Below are 26,418 nucleotides of genomic sequence, written 5' to 3'. Positions count from 1 at the left end.
GGTTATTTTAATTAAAACGTTCATTTTAAGATGTCACACCCTGATTTAATTGTGGTTTGGATCGTGGGCTTTCATTGGTTTCTTTTAACACCCCTCGTTTATGGCCCATCAGTGCATATCACTTATTTCCAGTTCAGTCATAAAATGCTAATACACCTCCCTTTTCATGTTCTTTTTTAATTCCCAATTTATTTCTGTTTTGATTTTAATTAATTTAAAATATTTTCTTTGTTCATAAAAATATTCAAAAATATTTTCCATATTGCTTGATGTCTTATTTAATTTTATTTAATTTTTATTTTCGCATTTATTTAGTATTAATATTTTATTTTAATTATTCATTCTAAGTGGTCCATTTTAGCATACATTTGATTCTTGATTTTATTTTTATAACTTAAAATTATTTTCAGCTTTTGATTTTTGGGATGAAGGTTTACCACTGCCCCATGGTCAACCTGACTTTTTCTTAGATTTTTATTTCACATTTTCAATTTATTCTTGATTTAATTTTAACCTAGTTTTGTTGATTGACTTTTGGTTTGACTTCTATTTTATTTCAATTAATTCATGTACTAATTTTCATTAGTTTTAAAATCTTTTTAGGGGATGATGATATCCTGACCCCACCTTACTTTGTTTAATTTTTCATAATTTTCCTGATTAATTTGCTATTTATTTGATACTTATTAAGTTGGCTCGAATTTTCAGTTGACTTCTTTATGATCAATGTTTGATTTAGGGATTGCTTATGGCAATTGAAGAGATCTTTTGATCCTCCCTTGTTCATCTCATAGGCCATGTATTAGAGGCCTTTTATCTTGATTTTATTTGATCCTTACCTCATTTCTTGATTTAATTATTTCAGTGGACCCTTTTTGTGCATCTTTTCATCTGTCTGATTCATCTGTTATCTGTTATACTTGTTTCTTTCATCCATGCTTACTATTGCTTGATTGTTTAACATGTTCATACTTCCCATGCCTTGTTTAATGCTCCGTTATTTCATTCTTTGATTTTTTGATTTGATTATATACATGTTTACTTATCTGATTTGATTGATAACTGTTGCCTACTTATATGATGATTGAGGCATATATTCTTATTGTTTGATTGCCATGAACCATCCCCATTCGTAACAAATGTACCCGTATCCCATAAAGTGTATAATACTTATTCTTTCATTCTTTATTCATCTGTTAATACAAGAATTAAAACGAACATCCGATAATCATTTCAAAACAAGATCAAAATCTCGATCCAACGTCGAGTAATCATTTTCAAAACTTAACAGAACCAGCACGCATTCATCCATCCTCTTGTAAGTCGATCGCCTCAGGCATCGCCATCTACCCTTATTTGTGGCTCCTCCCCTTGCTCCGTTCGTCGACTCTTGTTCCGTTTAGGTAGCACCCATTAGGTAGAACCCTTTGTATGATAACATAGGTAGAATTCCCTTATTCTTTGCATGCTAACATTAGGTAGATGTTCCCCTCTGTAAATCCTAACACATAGGTCCACATTGCATGATAACTCTAGGGCAGAGCTTCCCCATTTTTAGACCTTCCGTGCGTCTCCGATCTTGTGGCATGTCAGTCCGTTCTATTGTAAAGAGGTAACTGCCAAAGACTCGATTCAGCGAGCTGCGACACCTACTGCTAGGACGTTGAACACATTGCCCACTTTCCTTTGACACAGTTGGTGTCCTCTTTTGTAAGTCCATGTTCAGATGGCAATCCTTAACCCCTAGTTAGCCGAACTACGGCAGCTCTGATTCTCATATTCAGATGAGATATGTAGGCACGAGACGCGATGTCTTACCGAGTTTGACTGACGACTAACAACTAATCCTTGCTTGCTTTCGCCCTTGCTGCGATTCTTTTCTCTCGCCCTCGTTGCGATCGAGACCTTCCCTTTCTCTTGCCCTAGTTGCAATCGAGACCCTTGTTCCCGTAGTTAGCTGAACTACGTTTTGCTCTGATTCTCATTCCAGATGAGATACGTAGGCATAAGACGCGATGTCTTATCGAGCACACTTCTCTTTCGCCCATAGGTAGCCATACTACGAAGACTCTGATTCTCATACTCAGGTGAGATACGTAGGCAGTGGATGCGACATCCTTGCGAGTCATTTTCTTTTGACCTTCTTTTAGAAGATAGTACCTTAGATATACCTACACCTTTTAGACTAGAACAACAAGAGTGGATACCGTAGAGTACTACGGATGCGTAGGGGTGCTAATACCTTCCCTTCGCATAATCGACTCTCGAACCCTAGATTTGGTTGCGAGACCTTGTCTTTTCCTCTCTTCAGGTTTTCTTCGATCGTTTCCTTTCCCTCCTTTGGGATAAATAACGAACGGTGCGGCTCTTCTGTTTTTTTCCCGCCGGTTGTTTTTCGCGTTGCGACACTATGGGCTATAACAACAGATGTCCCAATTCCCCCCTTTTGAAGATTTTTTTACTAAAGGTAGTGTCCTGCTGCGGGCCATAGTCGGGAGGCGATAAAAAATTCCAATTTTTGTTTTGCTTCCAAAAATATAAAGATCTTCTCTTAATTGTGGCTCTTAGGCGTGATTGGCCATGAATTTTTAAATCTGAATATTTTATGTTGAACCAAGGATATTTCGCACTTTTATTATTTCCCTATAAAGCACATAGCCTGTTATAAGTTTAGGATTCCCAAATTTTATATCTTTTTCCTTGTTTCCAGGTTTATAATTTTCTTTGTAACTCAAGCCTCTAAGGGAGAAATTTGTGGAACATGATTATTTAATAATTTAGGTTTTCTATTCATTCTCTTTATATTATTCATTTGTTTTGTTTGAGTGATATCAATTTGATGATTAATACCTTTGTGATTGTGTTTGCCCTCACCACGAGTGAGTAGTTTCCAAGGCACTAGGGGTTATGGGGATTGTTTCATGACCTATCATATGATTTGTTACTATCGATTGCGAGAATTTTAATTAAACTTATTTTGTAATCCGAGTGCGTGCATTCCAACTTCGTTATGAAAGTAAGTCGTTCTCAGGTATCGACCATAGTATGAAAGGATATGTGTCGATACCAGAGCGCATATTTTTAAACAACCTAATTTGGACGATGCGAAAGCCGACGAACGAGTTTGAGATAACATATAGCTAGGAAAAGGCAATCACTCGTAGAATAATAACCCAGAAGATGCGAAAGCCAACGAAATATTCGTCGATGATAAGGGAAATGCGCTAGCGCAATCAGGTTTTGCCCAATTTTATCTATTTTCTATAATTTATACAAAAGACTCGCAATGGATGTGACAAGGATCGTATGATAATATTATAAACATGAATTGTCACCTCTGGTCCTTTTTGCCCCAATTTGATATTTAAATGATTTCTCCGCTAAGTTACTTTCCTTTAATTGTTTTTTCTTTCAAGATGTAAACCAAAATCTCTCTTTTTGCTTTCTCTAGATATACACCGATTGGATAAGAATTCGATACTTAAACCATTGGTCTTTATGGTTCAATATCTATTTTATTACTTCGCGACAACCGTGCACTTGCACTACATCAACAACCATGCACTTGCACTTTCAAGGTGAAACCTAGTTTGAAAAACCTTTGTTAGAAAATGAATTAGCAGTTGTATCCCATTAGAGTCTATGAAGAACCTAAAGCTTTATATTATCATATGATAAAGTATGTTCAGAGATGAATAGTGACCCGTCAGTGTGACCTTGGTCCTTGTTCTTTGACAAGCTCATGTTCTGAACACCAGAAGCAAACTTCTCCAAAGTCCAATCTTTAGAGGCTGACTCCTTCAGAGTTTGATCTTTCAATGTTTGTCTCTTTTGAAGATGACTTATTCAGATTCAATTCTTCAGCTTCCGATACATCAAAATATGATCTTTACACTTCTCCTTGAATGTTCAAAGTCAAAACCAATACTTGGATTTAATATAAATTTTAGTCTATGGTTTTGCACACTCGAACAAACATTAGTGTCACACCCCGATTTTGACCCTGATATTCATATTATTATTTCATTCATTTTCTTTGTTCCTCACGATTTTGTTTCCTCTAACATGGTCCCCCCTTTTGTTTTCGTGAGCATCAAGTGGCCTCTTCTTCTGTTATTGTTGCACCTTGTTGTATTTTGCGCATTCAAGGCGAAGTTCTGCTATTAACATATTTAGATACATAGGCACATTCCGCGTCGTTGGTAATTAGGAAATTAGAGTTTCATGGCTACCTGCAACAGGCAATGTTTGGTTGGAAGTAGAGGAGCTTATCCATGTCATTATTGGAGAGACATCTTGGCCTAGGAAGACTCACAATCATCTCAGAAAGATCCATTGGCAAGCAGTGCAATCAGTTCCCGATCAATTTTGCCCTAAAATTAGGGTTTGGTATAAAATCAGTTTATTTTTTATTCTTTGGGTGAAACTCTTTTCCATGGCCTTCCATATGTCCACAAGGGTCTACATACAAAAAATCAACTTTTTATTTGAGCCAGAGGTGCTTCAATTGATCACTGGAATCGGGAATCAGACAGTTTGGGAAAAGTCAACTATGGGGCCAGAAAAGTCAACTTCTGACTTTTTGAGAGTGGAATCTCAAAATTCATGCCTATGGGAGCCTACATGTGAAATTTTATCAAGGTTGGATCATGGATTCATCATTTAATCAGGAATTGGAAAAGTTACTTAATTTGGAATTGGTTGACTTTCCATTTAGGGCAAGTTTTTATGATTTTTGCACTCATTTTAAGCCCATCTTCCATCAAGATAAAAGCTCCATTTGAAAATTTCTCCAATATGAAAGTTGTTCCTCTTGTTCCAAGCTTTCTAGAGATATAAAGTTTGCTCCATTTGGATCCAAATTGAGAAAGTTATGCTTGGTCAAAGTGAGGCTTATTTTTAGGACCCTTAGAAAAATTTCTAAGTCTAAAAATCTTCAAGTTTGTCAAAACTTCTTGGCCAATTTTCTTGCACTTCAAGGCACCAATTGAAAATGTTTTCTTCACAACAATTATATCTTGCCATGTCCTCTTTCACCTCCCTTTGGAATCATCTCATTTGGGTCCATGGTTTGAGAGATACATTCACTTAAAGTTGGCACCATGACTTGAATTTCTAGGCAGATTTTAGGCCTAGCTTGCCCAACCGGTTTTGCAATTGGTGTGACATGAATTTGAGGCCATTTTTCACCTTCTTCCATTCTTTATTTCCACTTATGCTCAACATGAAACATGCCAAGCTCCATGATGTCTTTCTACTATTTGCATTATCTCTTCAATTGGTGATTTGATCATCAAGTTATATGGCCACAAAGCCACCACTTTGAACTGTTTTCTTGTTGCCAAATCAGACCAGCCATGCTGCATAAACCCGACCCATGTTTTGTTTCCTCATTTGGACATGCAGCAACATTTCCACTCACTTAAGTTTTGCCCAAAATAACAACTCTCATATGCCCTATTTCTCATACACCTCACTTTGCATCCTTTGCTCATAAACCAAAACAAATTATTTTGAGCCCATTAAGACATTAGACCCACCATATTTAAAGCCAAAAACCCTAAACCTGAAAGAAGGCATTGATTTTTCGAGCAAGCAAAGGCAAGGTCATACAGGTCAGATTTCATTTTTTTCATCAAGTTTCTCAAGTTGAAGTTCTTGAAGCACCAAGAGAGCAGCATCACCTTCTTCTATTTCTCTCCATAGTCAAGAGGCAGTGGACCATGTAACACCCCGATGAAATAAGGATAATTATTTAATTTAAATTAATATAATATTTATTAATTTAATTAATTAATTGGATTATTATTATTGGAATAAAAGTTGGAATTAGAAAAGGTTCCATTTGGTAAAAAGAGTTATTTTTCACGTGAAAAGGAAAAAGGGGCAGAAAAGTGGAAAAAGGGCAAAAGAGAACCAGAGAACAAGGGTTGGAGAGAGGAAGAGCTCGAAGCTGTAGGATTTGCCGGATTAACTCAGGTAAGGGGGGTTTATCATCGTTTAATGGGTATTATGGGATAATATGTCATGGGTAGTGATAAACCATTGATTGATCTCTGAATTGGATGATTATGATGAAATTGTGAAATATTGGATGAACGAAATTGGGTTATGATTGAGAGGAATTCGTAGGAATTAGATGTAAAAATGTTAGATTTTGTGAAATCGAATAGGGTATGATTCGTGTTAGATGATATGAACAATTATTGTGAAAAATTGGACTGTGGAAGGTTGAATTGGATAGATCTCGTAGCAGAGAAAGCCATAGCAGATCTGGAAGTCTGGTTTCTGGTCATACGCGTATGGCACTAGGCAATACGCGTATGAGATGGCATGGTACGCGTATGGCACTAGGCAATACGCGTATGGATGAGGAAGATGATGTTTTGAACGTAGATTGGTCTCTGTTGGTACGCGTATGGAGAAGTGGTACGCGTAGCATACGCGTATGAGATGGTGTTACGCGTATGGGATTTTGTCAGGAGATGGGCCATACGCGTATGGGGTTAGGCAATACGCGTATGGGCAGGATTGTGATTTTCCTGAGCTGTTGTTGTGCAGTTTTTAACTGTTCAGCTGAGTAACGTAATGCAGATGATGTATGATATATTAGGGATCATTTCCCGTTGTTTTGAGTAGTATAGGTATTAGTAGAGTGTGCTAATACTGTGGTTGTTATTTGGCATGATATGATATGCTTATGTGATAAAATACTGCTGATGTGTGATAGTATGCGTGATGCTGTGAATGTATCAGTTATGTGTGCATTGGTGAATAGACTGTTTTATGGCTTAGAGTGTGAGCATATATCTATTCTTGAATTGTTGTTGATGATGTATCATTGCTAGGTGATTAGCATGCATGTTGTGGCCTTTATGGTGGTAGCTAATTCCCATGGTGAGGAATTAGTGATGAGTTATTGTAGATTGTTGTTGATGTTTGCATGCTAGGTGATTTAGCGTGCATAGCATAGCCCTTGGGGTGGTAGCTAATTCCCATGGTGAGGAATTAGTGATGTGAGTCACTAGGTCTCAAATGAGTGGGACTAGTGAGCTTGGTAGCCGTACCTGGATTTGGTCGGTGAGGTTGAACTATATGTTCACGAATAGTCGGTACCGCATGCATGGAGTCTCATTGCATAATATATGTATGTATGGCGTATGATATGAATGGATGTATTCCAATATTATACGTGTGTTTTATGGTTGTTTTGAGTTGAGTATGATGATGGTGATGATTATGAGTTGATATTGCCGTTGCTGAATATGTGTAATCTGATTAGGGTAATGATATGTGTTATATTACTTAGCATTACATGATATTTTATAATGCTTATTATATCGATTGAAGGACTCACCCTTACAACTATGTTTTCAGGTAACGAGCAGTGATTGAATAGAAGCTAGTCCTGGGAGTCTAGTGTAGTCCTTAGTGGGTCATGCTCTGGTAGATGTAACATCGGGATGGGATGTTTTACTATGTTTTCTTTTGGTTGTTGAACAACTTTACATGTAATGTAGTACATGATTTGAATGTTGTTATTTTGTATCCACTGCGAATTATGCAAAGGTGTCCTATTTTGATTGAATAAATGAGCATGACAGGATATATTGATGATTGGTGTGAAATGATTGTGTGACACCCTTCAGGGCATAATTACTCTGATTGATATTTTATTATTTTAATCAAATACTTGGGGTATTTTAGAAGGGTGTTACATTAGTGGTATCAGAGCATAGTCGGTCGAGTCGAGTCGTAATTATTCTGTTTTCCCTGTACGGGATAGGTGTTGTGTAACCCTATCAGTACTTATTGTTTAGCTTGTTGGGTTTTCAGAATAGAGATGGCTGGAAGAGGTAGAGATGATGCTGCAATTGCTGAGGCTCTGGGTATGCTAGCTGGAGTACTTGGGGGAAATCCGAATGTTGTGGGAATGGGAGCTGCTCGTCAACTGAGTGAGTTCCAGAAGAACAATCCTCCAATGTTCAAGGGGGCATACGATCCAGATGGTGCTCAGAAGTGGTTGAAGGAGATCGAGAGGATCTTCCGAGTGACTGAGTGTGCCGATAACCAGAAGGTCAGGTTCGGTACGCATATGCTGTCAGAGGAAGCAGACGATTGGTGGGTTGCTACCCGCACTGAGTTGGAATCTGCTGGGAATGCTGAGATTACTTGGGCAGTGTTCAGAGAGAGATTCCTGAGGAAGTATTTTCCAGAGGATGTCAGAGGAAAGAAAGAGATAGAATTCTTGGAATTGAAACAGGGTAACAGGTCTGTTACTGAGTATGCTGCTAAGTTCACAGAGCTGTCAAAGTATTATACTCCCTATAACGAGGCTACTGGGGAATTTTCAAAGTGTGTGAAGTTTGAGAACGGGTTGCGTCCGAGATCAAGCAGGCTATTGGGTATCAGCGGATCAGAGTGTTTTCTGATTTGGTTGACTGTTGTAGGATTTTTGAACAGGATTCCAAGGCTAGAGCAGAGAGCTATCAGCAAAGGGTTGATAGGAAAGGCAAGAATCAGAATGATCGTGGGAAACCGTATGCAGCTGGCAAAGGTTTCCAGAGACAGAGTGGGATAAAGAGGCCTAGTGGGGGAGACTCCAGTGCCCCTGCCAAGTGTTACAGATGTGGTCAGGCTGGACATCGTTTCCATGAGTGTACCAGTGCTGAGAAGAAGTGTTTCAAGTGTGGCAAGGGTGGTCACTTGGCTGCAGAGTGCCGGTTGAAGACTATGACTTGTTTCAACTGTGGAGAGGTGGGTCATATCAGTCCGCAGTGTCCTAAGCCGAAGAAGGAGAATCAGTCGGGAGGCAAGGTCTTTGCTTTATCGGGTTCTGAGACTTCTTCAGATGATCGTTTGATCCGAGGTACGTGTTATATTAATGGCTTTCCTCTTGTAGCTATTATCGACACAGGTGCTACTCATTCCTTTATATCTTTGGATTGTGCTGTGAAACTTAAGTTAGAGATATCTGAGATGCGTGGTAGTATGGTGATTGATACTCCTGCGAAGGGTTCAGTGACTACTACTTCGGTTTGTTTGGATTGCCCTTTGAGTATTTTTGGTAGAGACTTTGGAGTGGACCTAGTGTGTCTTCCACTAGTGCAGATCGATGTTATCTTGGGTATGAACTGGTTGGTGTTTAACCGAGTTTCTATCAACTGTTTTGATAAGACTGTGATCTTTCCTGAGATTGAGGAAGGAAAGAGTTTGTTTCTATCAGCGAGGCAGGTGAATGAGGCAGTAGCAGATGGGGCAGAGTTGTTTATGCTGTTAGCGACTTTGGAGGCTAAAGATAAACTGGTGATTTGCGATCTAGCTGTGGTGTGTGATTTTCCTGATGTGTTTCCGGAAGAAGTGAATGAATTACCGCCAGAGCGTGAGGTTGAGTTCTCGATTGATTTGGTACCTGGTACTAGGCCGATATCGATGGCTCCGTACCGTATGTCTGCTGGGGAGTTAACTGAATTGAAGAGTCAGTTAGAAGATCTGTTGGATAAGAAATTTATTCGTCCGAGTGTGTCACCGTGGGGTGCACCAGTGTTATTAGTTAAAAAGAAAGAAGGTACTATGAGGTTGTGTGTGGACTACAGGCAACTGAATAAATTGACGATCAAGAATCGGTATCCTTTGCCGAGGATTGATGATTTGATGGATCAGTTGGTTGGTGCGAGTGTGTTCAGCAAGATAGATTTGAGATCGGGATATCATCAGATACGTGTGAAAACTGAGGATATTCAGAAGACTGCTTTCAGAACAAGGTATGGACATTATGAGTATTCTGTAATGCCTTTTGGTGTGACTAATGCGCCTGGAGTATTTATGGAGTATATGAATAGGATTTTCCATCCGTACCTAGACAAGTTTGTTGTGGTGTTTATTGATGACATTTTGGTGTATTCGAAATCTGAAGAAGAGCATGCTGAGCATTTGAGAGTGGTTTTAGGAGTTCTACGAGAAAAGAAGTTGTTTGCTAAACTGTCTAAGTGTGAATTTTGGTTAGAAGAAATTAGCTTTCTTGGTCATGTGATTTCAAGAGGTGGTGTTGCTGTTGATCCTTCTAAGATAGAAGCGGTATCTAAGTGGGAAGCTCCGAAGTCAGTTTCTGAGATAAGAAGTTTTCTTGGACTTGCAGGATATTATAGGAAGTTCATTGAGGGATTTTCTAAGTTGGCGTTACCGTTGACGATGTTGACTAGAAAGGGGCAAGCGTTTGTTTGGGACTCAAAATGTGAAGAAGGTTTCCAAGAGTTAAAGAGAAGGTTGACTACTGCTCCTATTTTGATATTACCAAGTCCATCAGAACTATTTGAGGTTTTCTGTGATGCTTCATTGTTGGGTTTGGGTGGTGTGTTGATGCAGAATAAGCAGGTTATAGCTTATGCTTCGAGACAACTGAGGGTTCATGAGAGGAACTATCCGACGCACGATTTAGAGTTGGCAGCCGTGGTATTTGTTCTGAAGTTATGGAGACATTACTTGTACGGGTCAAGATTTGAGGTTTTCAGTGACCATAAAAGTTTAAAGTATTTGTTTGATCAGAAAGAGCTGAATATGAGACAGAGGAGATGGTTAGAGTTTCTGAAGGATTATGACTTTGGTTTGAATTACCATCCGGGTAAAGCAAACGTGGTGGCTGATGCATTGAGTCGGAAATCATTGCATATGTCTATGTTAATGGTTAAGGAATTGGATTTAATTGAGCAGTTTAGAGACTTGAGTTTGGTGTATGAGAGTACTCACAATAGTGTTAAATTGGGAATGTTGAAGTTAACGAGTGGTATTCTGGATGAGATTAGAGAGGGTCAGAAATCCGATGTGCTTTTGGTTGATAAGTTGACTCTAGTGAATCAAGGTCAAGGTGGTGAATTCAGAGTTGATGAGAATGGTGTTTTGAAATTTGGTAATCGGGTATGTATTCCGGATGTTACCGAACTTAAGAAGAGTATCCTGGAGGAAGGACATCGTAGTGGCTTGAGTATTCATCCTGGAGCTACGAAGATGTATCATGATTTGAAAAAGTTATTTTGGTGGCCGGGAATGAAAAGAGAAATTGCGAGTTTTGTTTATTCTTGTTTGACTTGTCAGAAGTCAAAGATTGAGCATCAGAAGCCGTCTGGGCTAATGCAACCGTTGACTATTCCAGAGTGGAAGTGGGATAGTATCAGTATGGATTTTGTGTCTGGTTTGCCGAGGACAAATAAGAATTTTGAAGCCATTTGGGTGATTGTTGATAGATTGACGAAATCGGCTCATTTCATTCCGATCAGAATGGATTATCCGTTAGAGAGATTAGCCGAGTTGTATATTGAGAAGATTGTAAGTTTGCATGGTATTCCGTCGAGTATTGTTTCGGACAGAGATCCTAGATTTACATCGAAGTTCTGGGAAGGTTTGCAGAGGGCTTTGGGAACTAAGCTGAGATTGAGTTCTGCATATCATCCGCAGACGGATGGTCAGACTGAGAGGACGATTCAGTCACTAGAGGATCTTTTGAGAGCTTGTGTTTTGGAAAAGGGAGGTGCTTGGGATTGTTACTTACCTTTGATTGAGTTTACCTACAACAATAGTTTTCATTCGAGCATTGGTATGGCACCGTTTGAAGCTTTGTATGGTAGGAGATGTCGGACACCTTTATGTTGGTATGAATCCGGTGAGAGTGTTGTGGTTGGACCGGAGATTGTTCAACAAACTACGGAAAAGATTAAGATGATTCAGGAGAAGATGAGAATTGCTCAGAGTCGTCAGAAGAGTTATCACGACAAGAGGAGGAAGTCACTTGAGTTCCAAGAGGGAGATCATGTGTTTCTTCGTGTTACTCCGATAACTGGGGTTGGTCGAGCTTTGAAGTCGAAGAAGTTGACACCTCGATTTATTGGTCCTTATCAGATTTTGGAGAGGATAGGAGAGGTAGCCTATCGTATCGCTTTACCGCCGTCACTTGCGAATTTGCATGAGGTTTTTCATGTGTCTCAGTTGAGGAGGTACATTCATGATCCGTCGCACGTGGTCCAAGTAGATGATGTACAAGTGAGAGATAACCTGACTGTTGAAACATCACCTATGAGGATAGAGGATCGAGAGTTGAAGCAGTTGCGGGGTAAAGAGATTGCCTTGGTGAAGGTAGCTTGGGGAGGACCAGCAGGTGGCAATGTGACTTGGGAACTTGAGAGTCAGATGAAGGAGTCTTATCCGGAGTTATTCACTTGAGGTATGTTTTCGAGGACGAAAACTCTTTTAGTGGGGGAGAGTTGTAACACCCCGATGAAATAAGGATAATTATTTAATTTAAATTAATATAATATTTATTAATTTAATTAATTAATTGGATTATTATTATTGGAATAAAAGTTGGAATTAGAAAAGGTTCCATTTGGTAAAAAGAGTTATTTTTCACGTGAAAAGGAAAAAAGGGGCAGAAAAGTGAAAAAAGGGCAAAAGAGAACCAGAGAACAAGGGTTGGAGAGAGGAAGAGCTCGAAGCTGCAGGATTTGCCGGATTAACTCAGGTAAGGGGGGTTTATCATCGTTTAATGGGTATTATGGGATAATATGTCATGGGTAGTGATAAACCATTGATTGATCTCTGAATTGGATGATTATGATGAAATTGTGAAATATTGGATGAACGAAATTGGGTTATGATTGAGAGGAATTCGTAGGAATTAGATGTAAAAATGTTAGATTTTTGTGAAATCGAATAGGGTATGATTCGTGTTAGATGATATGAACAATTATTGTGAAAAATTGGACTGTGGAAGGTTGAATTGGATAGATCTCGTAGCAGAGAAAGCCATAGCAGATCTGGAAGTCTGGTTTCTGGTCATACGCGTATGGCACTAGGCAATACGCGTATGAGATGGCATGGTACGCGTATGGCACTAGGCAATACGCGTATGGATGAGGAAGATGATGTTTTGAACGTAGATTGGTCTCTGTTGGTACGCGTATGGAGAAGTGGTACGCGTAGCATACGCGTATGAGATGGTGTTACGCGTATGGGATTTTGTCAGGAGATGGGCCATACGCGTATGGGGTTAGGCAATACGCGTATGGGCAGGATTGTGATTTTCCTGAGCTGTTGTTGTGCAGTTTTTAACTGTTCAGCTGAGTAACGTAATGCAGATGATGTATGATATATTAGGGATCATTTCCCGTTGTTTTGAGTAGTATAGGTATTAGTAGAGTGTGCTAATACTGTGGTTGTTATTTGGCATGATATGATATGCTTATGTGATAAAATACTGCTGATGTGTGATAGTATGCGTGATGCTGTGAATGTATCAGTTATGTGTGCATTGGTGAATAGACTGTTTTATGGCTTAGAGTGTGAGCATATATCTATTCTTGAATTGTTGTTGATGATGTAGCATTGCTAGGTGATTAGCATGCATGTTGTGGCCTTTATGGTGGTAGCTAATTCCCATGGTGAGGAATTAGTGATGAGTTATTGTAGATTGTTGTTGATGTTTGCATGCTAGGTGATTTAGCGTGCATAGCATAGCCCTTGGGGTGGTAGCTAATTCCCATGGTGAGGAATTAGTGATGTGAGTCACTAGGTCTCAAATGAGTGGGACTAGTGAGCTTGGTAGCCGTACCTGGATTTGGTCGGTGAGGTTGAACTATATGTTCACGAATAGTCGGTACCGCATGCATGGAGTCTCATTGCATAATATATGTATGTATGGCGTATGATATGAATGGATGTATTCCAATATTATACGTGTGTTTTATGGTTGTTTTGATTTGAGTATGATGATGGTGATGATTATGAGTTGATATTGTCGTTGCTGAATATGTGTAATCTGATTAGGGTAATGATATGTGTTATATTACTTAGCATTACATGATATTTTATAATGCTTATTATATCGATTGAAGGACTCACCCTTACAACTATGTTTTCAGGTAACGAGCAGTGATTGAATAGAAGCTAGTCCTGGGAGTCTAGTGTAGTCCTTAGTGGGTCATGCTCTGGTAGATGTAACATCGGGATGGGATGTTTTACTATGTTTTCTTTTGGTTGTTGAACAACTTTACATGTAATGTAGTACATGATTTGAATGTTGTTATTTTGTATCCGCTGCGAATTATGCAAAGGTGTCCTATTTTGATTGAATAAATGAGCATGACAGGATATATTGATGATTGGTGTGAAATGATTGTGTGACACCCTTCAGGGCATAATTACTCTGATTGATATTTTATTATTTTAATCAAATACTTGGGGTATTTTAGAAGGGTGTTACAGACCAAGCTTCCATTAGGTAACCTTTTTTGTCCCTTTTCCATAGCCATTCATTGACACATCTATGTTTATGCTAATCATATGCTCTTGCTTGCTTCATGCTTGTTTCCATTATCATGTTGCTTATGCTTGCTTCTGAAGTCCTCAGTATGAGGCCATGTTCATGTTATTGATTTGTGTTGTTGGTTTCTACTCATATCTGTGTCCATGTTGTCATCTTATTGTCAATTTTTCTCCATGATTAAGCCACCATTTCACTTAAACAAAGATACCATGTTAATCCTTGCATTTCATACTTGAGTTTTGGGTTTTATTTCATGATTTTTGATGCATCATAGTGCTCGCATTTTGGTGTTGAAGTTGAGCAAAACTCACTGTATTTTCGCGTTTCTGCATGGCATGGTACTAGGGTTTTGGTTCCATGAGGAAGACGACCACGTGTCGTCTTGAGAACCTTCAGATCCAACACTCACGTTTTAATCCTGGTCGCCCGTGCGTTTTTTGTCCTTTAGTGACTTAAAATAAAGTGACCAGTTGACATCGAGTTCACATGATTTATTTTATTAAAATGTTATTTAAGTTGTGTCACGCCAGATTTTAATAATTGTTTGGACTTTGGGCCTTCGCTGTCGCTTTCCACACCCCACGTTTCAGGGCCCATTAGCGCTTAACTTATTTTTCAGTTCAGTCCAAAATGCCAATACACCCCCTTTTTCATATCTTTTTTAAATTCCCATTTTTATTTTCTGTTTTGATTTTAATCATTTAAAATATTTTCTTTGTTTATAAAAATACCCAAAAATATTTTCCATATTTCTTGATGCCTTATTCAATTTTATTTTCGCATTTATTTAGTATTAATATTTTATTTTAATTATTAATTCTAAATGGTCCATTTTAGCATACATTTTACTCTTGATTTTATTTTCATAACTTAGAATTATTTTTAGCTTCTGATTTTTAGGATGAAGGTTGACCACTGTCTCATGGTCAACCTGACTTTTTCTTGGACTTTTATTTCACATTTTCAATTTATTCTTGATTTAATTTTAACCTAGTTTGGTTGGTTGACTTTTGTTTTATTTCATTTAATTTATGAACCAATTTTCATTATTTTTGAAATCTTTTGGGGGGATGATGATGTCCTGACCCCACCTAACTTAGTTTAATTTTTCATAATTTTCTTGATTAATTTGCTATTTATTTGATATTTATTAAGTTGGCTCGATTTTTCAGTTGACTTCTTTATGATCGATGTTTGACTTAGGGATTGCTTATGACAATTGAAGAGATCTTTTGATCCTTCCTTGTTCATCTCATAGGCCATGTATTAGAGGCCTTTTATCTTGATCTTATTTGATCCTTACCTCATTTCTTGATTTAATCATTTCAGTGGACCTTTTTTGTGCATCTTTTCATCTGTCTGGTTCATTTGTTATCTGTTATACTTGTTTCTTTCATCCATGCTTACTATTGCTTGATTGTTTAACATGTTCATACTTCCCATGCCTTGTTTAATGCTCCGTTATTTCATTCTTTGATTTTTGATTTGATTATATACTTGTTTACTTATCTGATTTGATTGATAACGGTTGCCTACTGTATGATGATTGAGGCATATATTCTTATTGTTTGATTGCCATGAATCATCCCCATTCGTAACAAATGTACCCCTATCCCATAAAGTGTATAATATTTATTCTTTCATTCTTTATTCATCTGTTAATACAAGAATTAAAACGAACATCCGATAATCATTTCAAACCTTCATCAAATACTTGATCCAACGTCAAGCCATTTTTCATAATAAAAACTCAAAAAAATATTAATTCATATTTAAGACCTTTTCAATAAAGATGGAAGTGGAACATGGTGGATACCGTGCACTCCTGAGATTAAGATTCGAGATGGATGTCTCGCCTATCCTAGCTCTCGCCATCATCCAAATTTATCTATTATGTTTTCTCTCAAACAGTCATTCAAAAATTTCTCTTAAACGTCCATCAATGCTTGATCCAATGTCAAGTCATTTTCACAATAAAACTCAAAATACTTAATTCCTATTTAAACACTTTTCAATAAAGATGGAAATGGAACGTGGTGGATACCACGCACTCCTGGGATTAAGGTTTGAGGTGGATGCCTCGCCTATCTTAGCTCTCGCCATCGTCCAAAATTGGCAATGCGGTTTCTTCAAACCCTTTTTCAATCAAATTCAAAACATTTAATTCTTATTAAACATTTTTGCAAATAAGATGGAAATGGAACGTGATGGATACCACGCACTCCTGAGACTAGGATTCGAGATGGATATCTCGGTCATCCAAGTTCTCGCCATTATTCAAAACACATCAAACCAATCAATTCATTTTCTTGCCGCCGTGCGATTGACTCTTAAACCTTTTCACAAACGAAAGGTACTTTGTTTCAAAACAATGCAAGGCAATGTTTTTCCACCTGTTTTGGGTAGTCTAACAATGTTTTCGTCGATTTTACACAAAGTAGCTTTCGCTAAAATCGACCAACAAACAAACATTTTTTATCCAGAACTACGTAAGCCTTGACTTCTCTATTGAGATACGTAGGAGCAGGATTTGTAAATTTTGTCACGCCCACTAATAAAAAACTTAGGTTTAATCCTTCATCAAAAATCCAAAAATATTCTCTTCTCTTCTATTCTTTCTTTCCCATTTAATAACTTAAAGCCTAACATTTCAAACTAACATTAATGCGCACAACTGACCTAATGATTCCCGTTGAGTACAACGGACGTGAGGGGTGCTAATACCTTCCCCTTGCGTAATCGACTCCCGAACCCCAATTTGGTTGCGACGACCAACATCATTGTCGTTTTGTCTTGGGTTTTATCGATATTTCCCCTTTCCTTTTTAGGAATAAATAAAGTTCGGTGGCGACTCTGTTCAGTCCATCATTGCGAGCGTGCGATTACGCCTCGCTTAGGTCGTGTCTCTCATTTTTCGAGGTACGACAATTAGTATACCCTATTTTTATTTAAATACTTTGTTATCGTCAAAACCCAAGGGATATGAGATAAACCTATTTTGTTCCAATAAATATCATTGACATATATTTGAACTAAAAGAATATGCTTTGTTAAGTAGCTGAATAATCTAAAGATCTCAAGTCAGACAATTGAAGTTATCAAGGTTCTGACTGAAGATTCTGAAGACTCTGAAGATTCTAAAGATACTAAAGATCTCAAGTCAGACTACTAACTTTGTCAAGGTTATGACCAAAGATTCTAAAGCTTCTGAATCCAACTTTATGTTTCTTCATTTCATGCTTCATCAACTTTCATCAGAAGTCAATAAACTTGAAGATAAGATCAAATGGGAACGTGATCAAATAGTACATAGTATAAATCGAATATCCTTTCCACTACCTGATTTCGTGGACAAGGGTAGTACTATACATCACACATGTCACTGATTTTTTGGGCGAAGGACATTAATCAGTATCACTCCTCTCCCATCCAACAGTGGACAATCGCTCTCTTAGCTTTTCACTTTTTTCCTCCAACGATCTTCTTCTTATGTTATATAAGTGAGACTTGGAGACTTGAAGAAAATGTCAGTGACACAATATTTTGACAAGTCTATTTATTTGTGAAAAGCTATCATTCTTTTGTACACGATTTTTCTTTAAGTGTTTGTTTATCATTTGTGTAAAATCTGCTTGTATAGAAGCAACTTGTAACACGCAAAATATTATTCAAACTGTTTGTTTGATTCCTTGAGGAGGTTATCCTTGAGAAGACAAAGAGGTTATTCTTTGTGAGTCCTTAAAGAGACTAGGGTATAGTTGGATCCTTGAGAAGACAAAAAAAGTTATTCTTTGTGATTATTGTAATCTGTTGATTATAGTGGATTAAGTCCTTGTGTATAAGGCAAAATCACCTTAGCGGGTGGACTGAAGTAACTTTGAGTTTCAAGCGAAGCAGAATAAAAATACTTGTGTTTTCATCTATTTGTTATTAACCTGTTAGTGTTGTTCTTATTTTGGAAAAATCTTTTACTTGTAAAACCCAATTCAAATCCCTCTTTTTGTGTTTTACACGCCTTCAAAAAGGGGATAGCATCCAAACAAGGGGGAGCCTCCCCCCGAGCTAGTTCCTAGTCGCCTAAAAGTGTTCTTCTCCAGGGGTAGCACCTGATAGCCCAAAAATGGTTGCCCTCGGGGCTAGCACCTGGTATCCCAAAAGTGGTTTCCCCAGGGTTAGCACCTGGTAGCCCAACGAGGAGAGAAGGCCCCATATTAGACTTAGGTTAAGATACTTAGTCCAAAGAGCTAGATAAAGCAGGACTACCTTCTTCAATTATAAGTCTTCTCTTGACCACGTTCCTAGTCATGAAGCTAGGGCACAACTTTTCACTAACTCTACAACCCTATGGCTAAGAGAGCCTCTATAAATACATTTCCATCAAGTGGGATAGGGGACACATCATTACATCCTAAAAGCATAGAGCTTGATCATAACTCACACTGATCTCACTCTCCATCAGCTTATGCCTAAGCATATCGTCCATCCACATAATCTCTCACCTCACGTGAGTAGGACTCTAAAAACTACCGTAAAACACTATCATAAAGGGCTTCTCGCCGTCGTGGAAAAGTCCTAACCACCATAGAATATAATATACCTACTAAGGCTTTTGAGTCCTCATGTTATTGCAGGAGAAACACACACACACCTGTACCTTTTAACCAGTACACCATTAATAATAAATAACCATTGGATAATAATACCCTCAAACTTATTTACTCTAAGTAAGAAATTCATGTCAACCAAATGAAATATACGTTTCGAGAGTCAACACTGTACAACTTCTCACTAAATTTAAGCGTTTTTCAAACTCGATTGTCAAGCTCCACTCAAAAATGTGTACAAGGTATCAATATGGACATTTATTCAACATTAAGACATTCGAACCATGTAACAAATAATATTAATATAAACATTTATTCATTTTAATTTCTTTTAGAATGTTTTCCATCGATAAATATAAAAATGAGTATTATACTACCATCCTCAAACATATTATATTTCTTGTAATAAAGGATGCCGATGCGGTGTATGAAAAAGAGAGTATAAGAATTATATATATATATATATATTTATATATATATATATATATATATATATATATATATATATATATATATATATATATATATATATATATATATATATATAAAAAAAAAAGGTTTTGGATAAGATGTCAAAATCATCAATATTTTTCTGATTATTATTATAATATTTTTTTTTAATTTTAGATTTGTTAAATAAAATAATGTATTGTATTATTATTATATTATAATATACATTAATTATTTAATGAATTTATTGAAAAAAATTGTTAGTTATAATAGTGATGAAGAGAGTATGTATGTTTTTTTTTCTCTCTCTCTAAAGACCGCGTCAGAGGTTTTAGAAACCGAGACGAATTCGCACCTTGTTTCTCAAGTCAGTGGGTTGCTTCAACTTAAACTAGAAACCTTATTCATATGACAGATCTTTGTCGTTATCGCATAATCAACCTTATCAACATACCTCAGCAGCCGAATACGACACTTTCATGATAAAATATCATTAATAGATAAGAGCAAAGTTAAGAGGCTTATAGGAGCTTCGTCACTACACAAGCACTTATATATATTGCTATATCATTACATCGTTATCTTCAGATTAAGAAACAAGTCAACTATAACAAAGACATTGGAAAACAGTTGAGCAACAATGGGTTCTCTTATGGCAGGATGGGACTCTAACACCTCATCTTCATCACTTGAAAGAAATCGGTCACTCACCAAAGAAGAAATTGACGCTTTCTGGAAATCAAAGAAGGAGACAGAAGAAGAACATCTCAAAGCTATTTCAAATTTATCAAAGACTATTCAGGTTTCACTTCGAAATTCACATTTCTATTAATGTTATAATACGTTAGTGTTATGTTTGTGACTTGGAATTTATAATGATATTGAATTGGACAGCCCGGAAAATACGAGGATACCGAGCCCTTGGCCCTACGTATGAAGAAGACATTAGGCATGGATGTTAACAATAATTTGGAGCAGCTTATCAACAAAAATGGCTGGTAAGTTGAAATGATTTTAATAGTTCCACAAATTAAATAGAAAATTTGTCATGAATATCTTTAATTTGGATATGGTTTCGTTGGATGAGTGCAGGTGGACAAAGAGCAACTGGGCATTTTTGAATGAACCTCCAGTGATGGAAACTTCTTCAAACAAGTATGTATCACAGTTTCATGTAGCCAACTCGGGATCATCAAAACAAAACCCTGGACATGGAATTAGTGCTTGATCCGAATAGTCTCTCTCATTTCACCCTTCACATACATGTAACATATCCAAGAATAATGTAATTGTAGGTACCTATATATTATGATTATGATTAAATTTTGCCACCTATAATTCTACTTTGAAAAATGTCAGAATTTTAAAAGGTTTTCACAGATAACTTTGAGTTTGTCTCACAATTCTTGAAAAGTTGTTTTGTCAAAAGGTTTTGTCAGCGTATCTGCTATCTGAGCTGCAAATGGCACATGCTGAACTAATATTTGATTCCTTTTTTGGTGATGAGAAAGAAAGAAGAGAGGGAAACGCGCGAAAAAAGGGGACCGATCTGGTTCTCTTTGATGATTTCTTCTGTGATTAAACCTCATGAGTCTTGGGCCTCTAAAACCACTACAATTTATTTTTTTACTTCCTAACTATTTTCTACACCCCATTTCCTGAACTGAAGTGGACAGTGGGCCTCGCGCCCAAATTTCTATTCATACCACTTATTTCATTTTTTGCACCTCCGATTTATTTCTTTTCTTCATTATTTTTGCTTATTCCTTTCTTGTTTTAATATCTTTTAATATTGAGCATTATGGATTTTAATCATTCTTGAATTGATTGAATTTTTGTCATTGGTTTAGTATTTAGTTTGGTATTTTTAATTGTGATTAATTGCTTAATCCTTAATTTCCTCTTTAATAATTTCTAACGTAACATCTAACTACTAACTTTTAATTTTTTATTTTCAACTTTTATTCATTTTTTGATTGCTTGATTGATTAATCTTTCACACTTTAAATCATTGACAGACGGACGTTCTGGTTGATTCAATCTTCTTTGATTCAAATATGTCAATAAATGATCATTGGATCATCTTTGACACTTTGAATCATTGATAGGTTATCCCTTAATGCGCCATATTTTAAGTCATTTGATTTATGCATAGATAATCTCAAGTTATCGTTCTTTTTAAGTGATTGTTCTTTTAACATTTAACTTATAACATTTATATTATACAATGCTAACTTCTAACTCCTAACATTTAAATTCTCAAAATTTAACTCTTGTCCACTAGCATCTACGCACCTTATATTCATACCGTTTATTGCTCATTTGTTCTTTACTTTGTCATCTAATCTAAAACGAACCAAAACATGATAAAACAGAAAAGACTAAAAAGACCTAATTTGAGGAATATTGGACTATGGACTTGATGTTTGACCTTGGCATTAGACATGGAGTATTAGGGAACATATGGGCCTTATGCTTGGACTTGAACTTTTGTGATTGACCTATGCAACTTGGAGTTTCTTTGGACTTGTAATCTTTTATTGCAAGAATGACTTTCACTCATGGAACTACCCTAGGGAGATATGTTGATTATATTATTTGTTTGTTAGCATAGGATATAATGCACACACAAGCCTTTCTATTGGGCTTACTTACAACGAGGCCCTTTATTTCTCACATCAATCCCTTGTACTTTTTACTCGCTTTCCTTTGTTTGTTGTTGCTTGTTAGCCAACCTTAGAAGTTAGGATAGTTACCATTTCATAAAAAAATAAACAAACCCTTGATCCAACATCAAGTGGTCTTTTCTCAAATCAAATTCAAAGCATAATAAAATATGATTAGGACTATATGCCACAAGCCTTAAGTGGTAGAGAAGGGATGAGAATGGAGCTTTCATACCCTCATTTTGAGTATTTTTGACACAAGATGCTTGGCTTGATAGTTCGACATATTCACCTTTACCCATAGTCTTTAATACAATCCGAAGTCAAAAAAATCTCTCGTTAAAACCTAAAATCAATATCAACTCACCAAAACTTTTGTTTTGCGCCTTAGGGCATCATTTCGAAAATCCCTTTTCAAGGTATAAAATCAACAAAACAAATAAATATTTTTACCACGAACTACGAGGCTCTGACTTCCTTATTACACGAATGAGGATACGTAGGCACAAGGGTTTGAAACCTTGGTGAGCACACTTATGAAAAAATCCATTTCCACTCTGTAAACCTTTAGCAAGTAAGCATTAAGATAACGGAACCCATTCAAGCATAGACATCCTAGATGGTTCCCATCGAGTATGATGGATGTGAGAGGTGTTAATACCTACCCCTTGCATAACCGACTTCCAAACCTATTCGTGGTTGCGATGACCATCCTTTTGGGGTTTTCTAGATATTTTCTCTTTCCTATGGAATAAATAAAATCTATAAAAAAGAGAAATCGGTCGACTTTAACCAATACGTCTTCAATTATTCCTAATGGTCGGGTGATGGATTTATCTGCTAGCTGTAGTGTCATCTTCGTATGTTTCATGTCTGTATCACCTATCCTCTTAACCACTGATAAAGGAATGAGATTTATGTTGGAACCAAGATTAATCAACGCCTTTCCAACATTTATCTTTCCTATAGTAATATAACTCTTCCAGGATCGATTTCTTTTTGTGGAAGGGCTTTCTGAATAACATCACTGCAGCTAGCATCCACTTGAATTATTTCTTCATCCATGATTTTCTGTTTCTTTATTAGAATTTCTTTCATGAACTTTGCGTATGTTGGCATCTGTTCAAGTTCTTCAGCCAATGGAATGTTAACTTGTAACCTTCTTAAAATATCCAATAACCTCATATATTTTCTTTCTTGGTCCTTCTTGGTAGGAGCATGAGGATACGGTAGGTGTTGTACAGGCGGATTGATCATCTTTCCTTTCTCTTCTCTTGTTTTCTGCTTTTTCCGCTTATCACTCAAATTCTTCTCATTTTCAACTACCTTTTCCTCAATTTTTTTCTTTTCTACTTCCTTCTCATTTTCTCCCTCTTGTTTTTCTCTTCTTTCAACCATAACTCTTTCTTTATCCATATTTTCACCAACTCCCATTTCAATCATTCTACCACTCATTGTTGTGATTGAGTTGCAATGTTCCTTTAGATTATTCTGCATGTTGGCTGTGAATGTTAATCCTTGTTGGTCAACCAAATGTTTAGCGATATGTCATACTTGCATTTCAAGGTTTTTTATTGAAGCATCTGTATTTTTCTGATTTGCAATGGACAGCTGCTTGAATTAATTCAAGGTGTCTTCCAGCTTTGACATTTTATCCGATTGAGGAGGATTCTGAGGTTGTTGATGAAAGTTCTGATAGTGACTTGGCTTGTTTGACTGTCTCATGATAACGCAAAAATCCATCAGATATTTGCCTTGATTTACACTCAAAGATCATACCATTTTAATAAATATCACGATTATTCCGCAAGTATTCGAGTTGTTTTTGCAGGTATTTAAATCTCCAAGCATTAATGAGCAAAATGAAGAAAAGGAAGAAAAAGAATAAGAAACAGATGAGAGAGCACAGGAAAAAACAGAAAACCAGAATGCAAAATTTGTTGATGTGACGACCGTCACAAGCTTCATGACGACCGTCACGACCCAGCCTGTGACGCCCGTCATAGGCCCATGACGAACGTCACACGGCCAAGTTTTACGCTTTGAAACAGTCAGCTAGAGGCACCCAAACGTGCCTAAATTCTCTCCAACAACTTAACTCCCCCGAAGATTCCTTATTCAACGAGTCTTCCTTAACTTCCTCAACCGCCAAGACCTACCAAGGCATTATATAAAGGACCAAAGTTGGAAAAATTGGAGGAACTACACTTACGCTCTGCAATTAATTTTTACAGCATTCTAGCTTTTTAGTTATTTTCTTTTCAGCAACTTTGTTTTTGTTGCCTTAGTTCATTTGCCATTCTTTTTAGAATTTCCTTTTTCTCCTTTCCTTTCCGTTTACCAGTTAGCCATAGTAGTAGTTTCCTACACTGGGGAACTACTACACTTTATTTAATTTAGTAAGCAATTGTATTGAAGAAGCGAAATCCTACCGACTTGTGGAGGACTGCTCAAGTACTCGAAGATTCACCGTACTCTGTTAATTCGATTGTCAGGTTTTTATTAAATTATTATTATTGCCCAGTTATTGTTATAATTATGTTTGCCGCAATGTTAATCTGATCATGCTCTGTGTTTGCTTTATTTAACATGTCCGACTAAATTACCGGTATCGGTATGTACCAATTTAATTTGATGGGATTTAATAATAATCGGTGAAAACTCTTTTTCTCAAACAATCTTTTAGGCTGAGGTTTTTAATTTAAATTTAATTAACTTTATCACAAAAGCATGAGAAGCTATTTAATACGATTTTGCCACGAGAGTGGGAAATTAACTAAGGTGAGAACCAACAATCGCGAGAGCGTGAGGCTCGAGCTGGATAGTAAAAATTAGCCATTGAGTTTAAAAACAGCGAGAGCACTTCAAAAGCAATTAGAACTTATTTATTTTCAAAAAGTAATTTTAACTTCAAATGGGACAGCGAGAGCGTACATTCTGACTTAAAGCTATGGGCGAATCAACAATCACGAGAGTGTGAGACAAAGCCTTTTAAATAAATATTTTCTACTGAGAGATATTTGGCATCTAAACTATTCATCGGTGACTTATCGAATCCCTAACAATTAATGCGTTGCATACTGCTTCCTTCCATCAATTATTTCTTAAAACTAAATTTCCCTTAGATTTATTATTTTGCCCCCGAACTTCTACTAATCATTCCCTTAGCTAAACATAGTGACGTTAGTAACACTAGTTTGACCATAGTTCCCTGTGGGATCGATATCTTTTAAAACTAAAGCGACTGGACTGTGCACTTGCAGTCAAGTACCCGATAGACTATATTTTATATATAGTCACGACAAGCATCAAGTTTTTGGCGCTGTTGCCAGGGACCTGTTTTAGTCGAATAGTGAGATTCTTTCGTTGCACGGTTTAGACTAAGGTAAAAATAAAAACTAATTTACTCTCCCTTATTTCCCTGATTGTATGCCAAGTACTCGCTCACAAGGCTATAACTTAGCACCACCAGTCCCAGAATTAGAGCGTTTCTTATATGTAAGACGCCGAATACACGAATATCAACAAAAGTACGATATTCCCGATATCTTCTCTCCTCCTAAACCAAAAGAAAAACCAACCATGGCTGAAGAAGGACCACATAATCGTCCTCTTAAATTCTACGCTACCCCATCCCAACAAGAACCTCACAACAGCATTGCTGCCCCCGCTATCAATCGAAACGATTTCGAGCTGAAACCCTCACTATTATCAGCCGTCCAACAACATCAATTTGCTGGAAATCCAACGGACGATCCTAATGAACACCTGACTAAGTTTGTGCAGTACGCAGATACTGTAAAGGCGAATGGTGTATCTCAAGATGCGATAAGACTGCGCCTCTTTCCTTTCTCACTAAGAGACAGAGCTTGGGCTTGGTTGCAATCCTTGTCATCCAACTCCGTTACAACATGGGAAGAACTAAATAACATTTTCTTATCCCGATATTTTCCGCCGAGCAAAACTGCTATGCTGAGAGCTCAAATCAACGGATTCAGGAAAAAAGATGTGGAATCTCTATACGAAGCGTGGGAGAGATACAAGGACATGATGAGCATATGTCCACATCACGGTCTCGAAGACTGGGTGATCATTCACACATTTTACAATGGGCTTCTATATAACACAAGACTTACAGTAGACGCTGCCGCGGGCGGTGCACTTATGGATAAGCCATACAACGAAGCCTATCAACTCATTGAAAACATGGCCCAGAACCATTGCCAATGGGGAGGTCAAAGAACTCCAGTGGAAAAGTCCCAAACAAAGGGTGGAATGTACGAAATCAGTAGCCTTGACCATGTTCATGCAAAGGTAGATGCCCCTTGTTCAAAAATTAGACAACTTGACTATACCTCCCGCAGCCACCGTGGCTGCTGTAACT

The 26,418-nt window shown here is 37.2% G+C and overlaps 1 protein-coding gene and 1 non-coding gene across 2 annotated transcripts; one reads left to right on the top strand and one right to left on the bottom strand.

Moving 5' to 3' along the window:
- The first annotated feature begins 19,901 nt into the window (after nucleotides 1-19,901).
- On the top strand, nucleotides 19,902-20,699 carry LOC127080315 (uncharacterized). Its single transcript, XM_051020645.1, has 3 exons — nucleotides 19,902-20,170; nucleotides 20,263-20,366; nucleotides 20,461-20,699. Exons 1-3 carry the CDS (start codon nucleotides 20,009-20,011, stop codon nucleotides 20,594-20,596), a joined length of 402 nt encoding a protein of 133 aa, XP_050876602.1. The 5' UTR covers nucleotides 19,902-20,008; the 3' UTR covers nucleotides 20,597-20,699.
- A 5,304-nt stretch (nucleotides 20,700-26,003) lies between these two features.
- On the bottom strand, nucleotides 26,004-26,110 carry LOC127089104 (small nucleolar RNA R71). The gene has a single exon (XR_007790881.1). It is a non-coding gene; the product is annotated as a small nucleolar RNA R71 (small nucleolar RNA).
- Nucleotides 26,111-26,418: the final 308 nt, after the last annotated feature.

Source organism: Lathyrus oleraceus, chromosome 5 (assembly GCF_024323335.1).
Source record: "Lathyrus oleraceus cultivar Zhongwan6 chromosome 5, CAAS_Psat_ZW6_1.0, whole genome shotgun sequence".
NCBI classification, from domain to species: domain Eukaryota; kingdom Viridiplantae; phylum Streptophyta; class Magnoliopsida; order Fabales; family Fabaceae; genus Lathyrus; species Lathyrus oleraceus.
The sequence above is the reverse complement of the archived record's forward strand: the minus strand, read 5'-3'. Positions and strand labels throughout refer to the sequence as shown.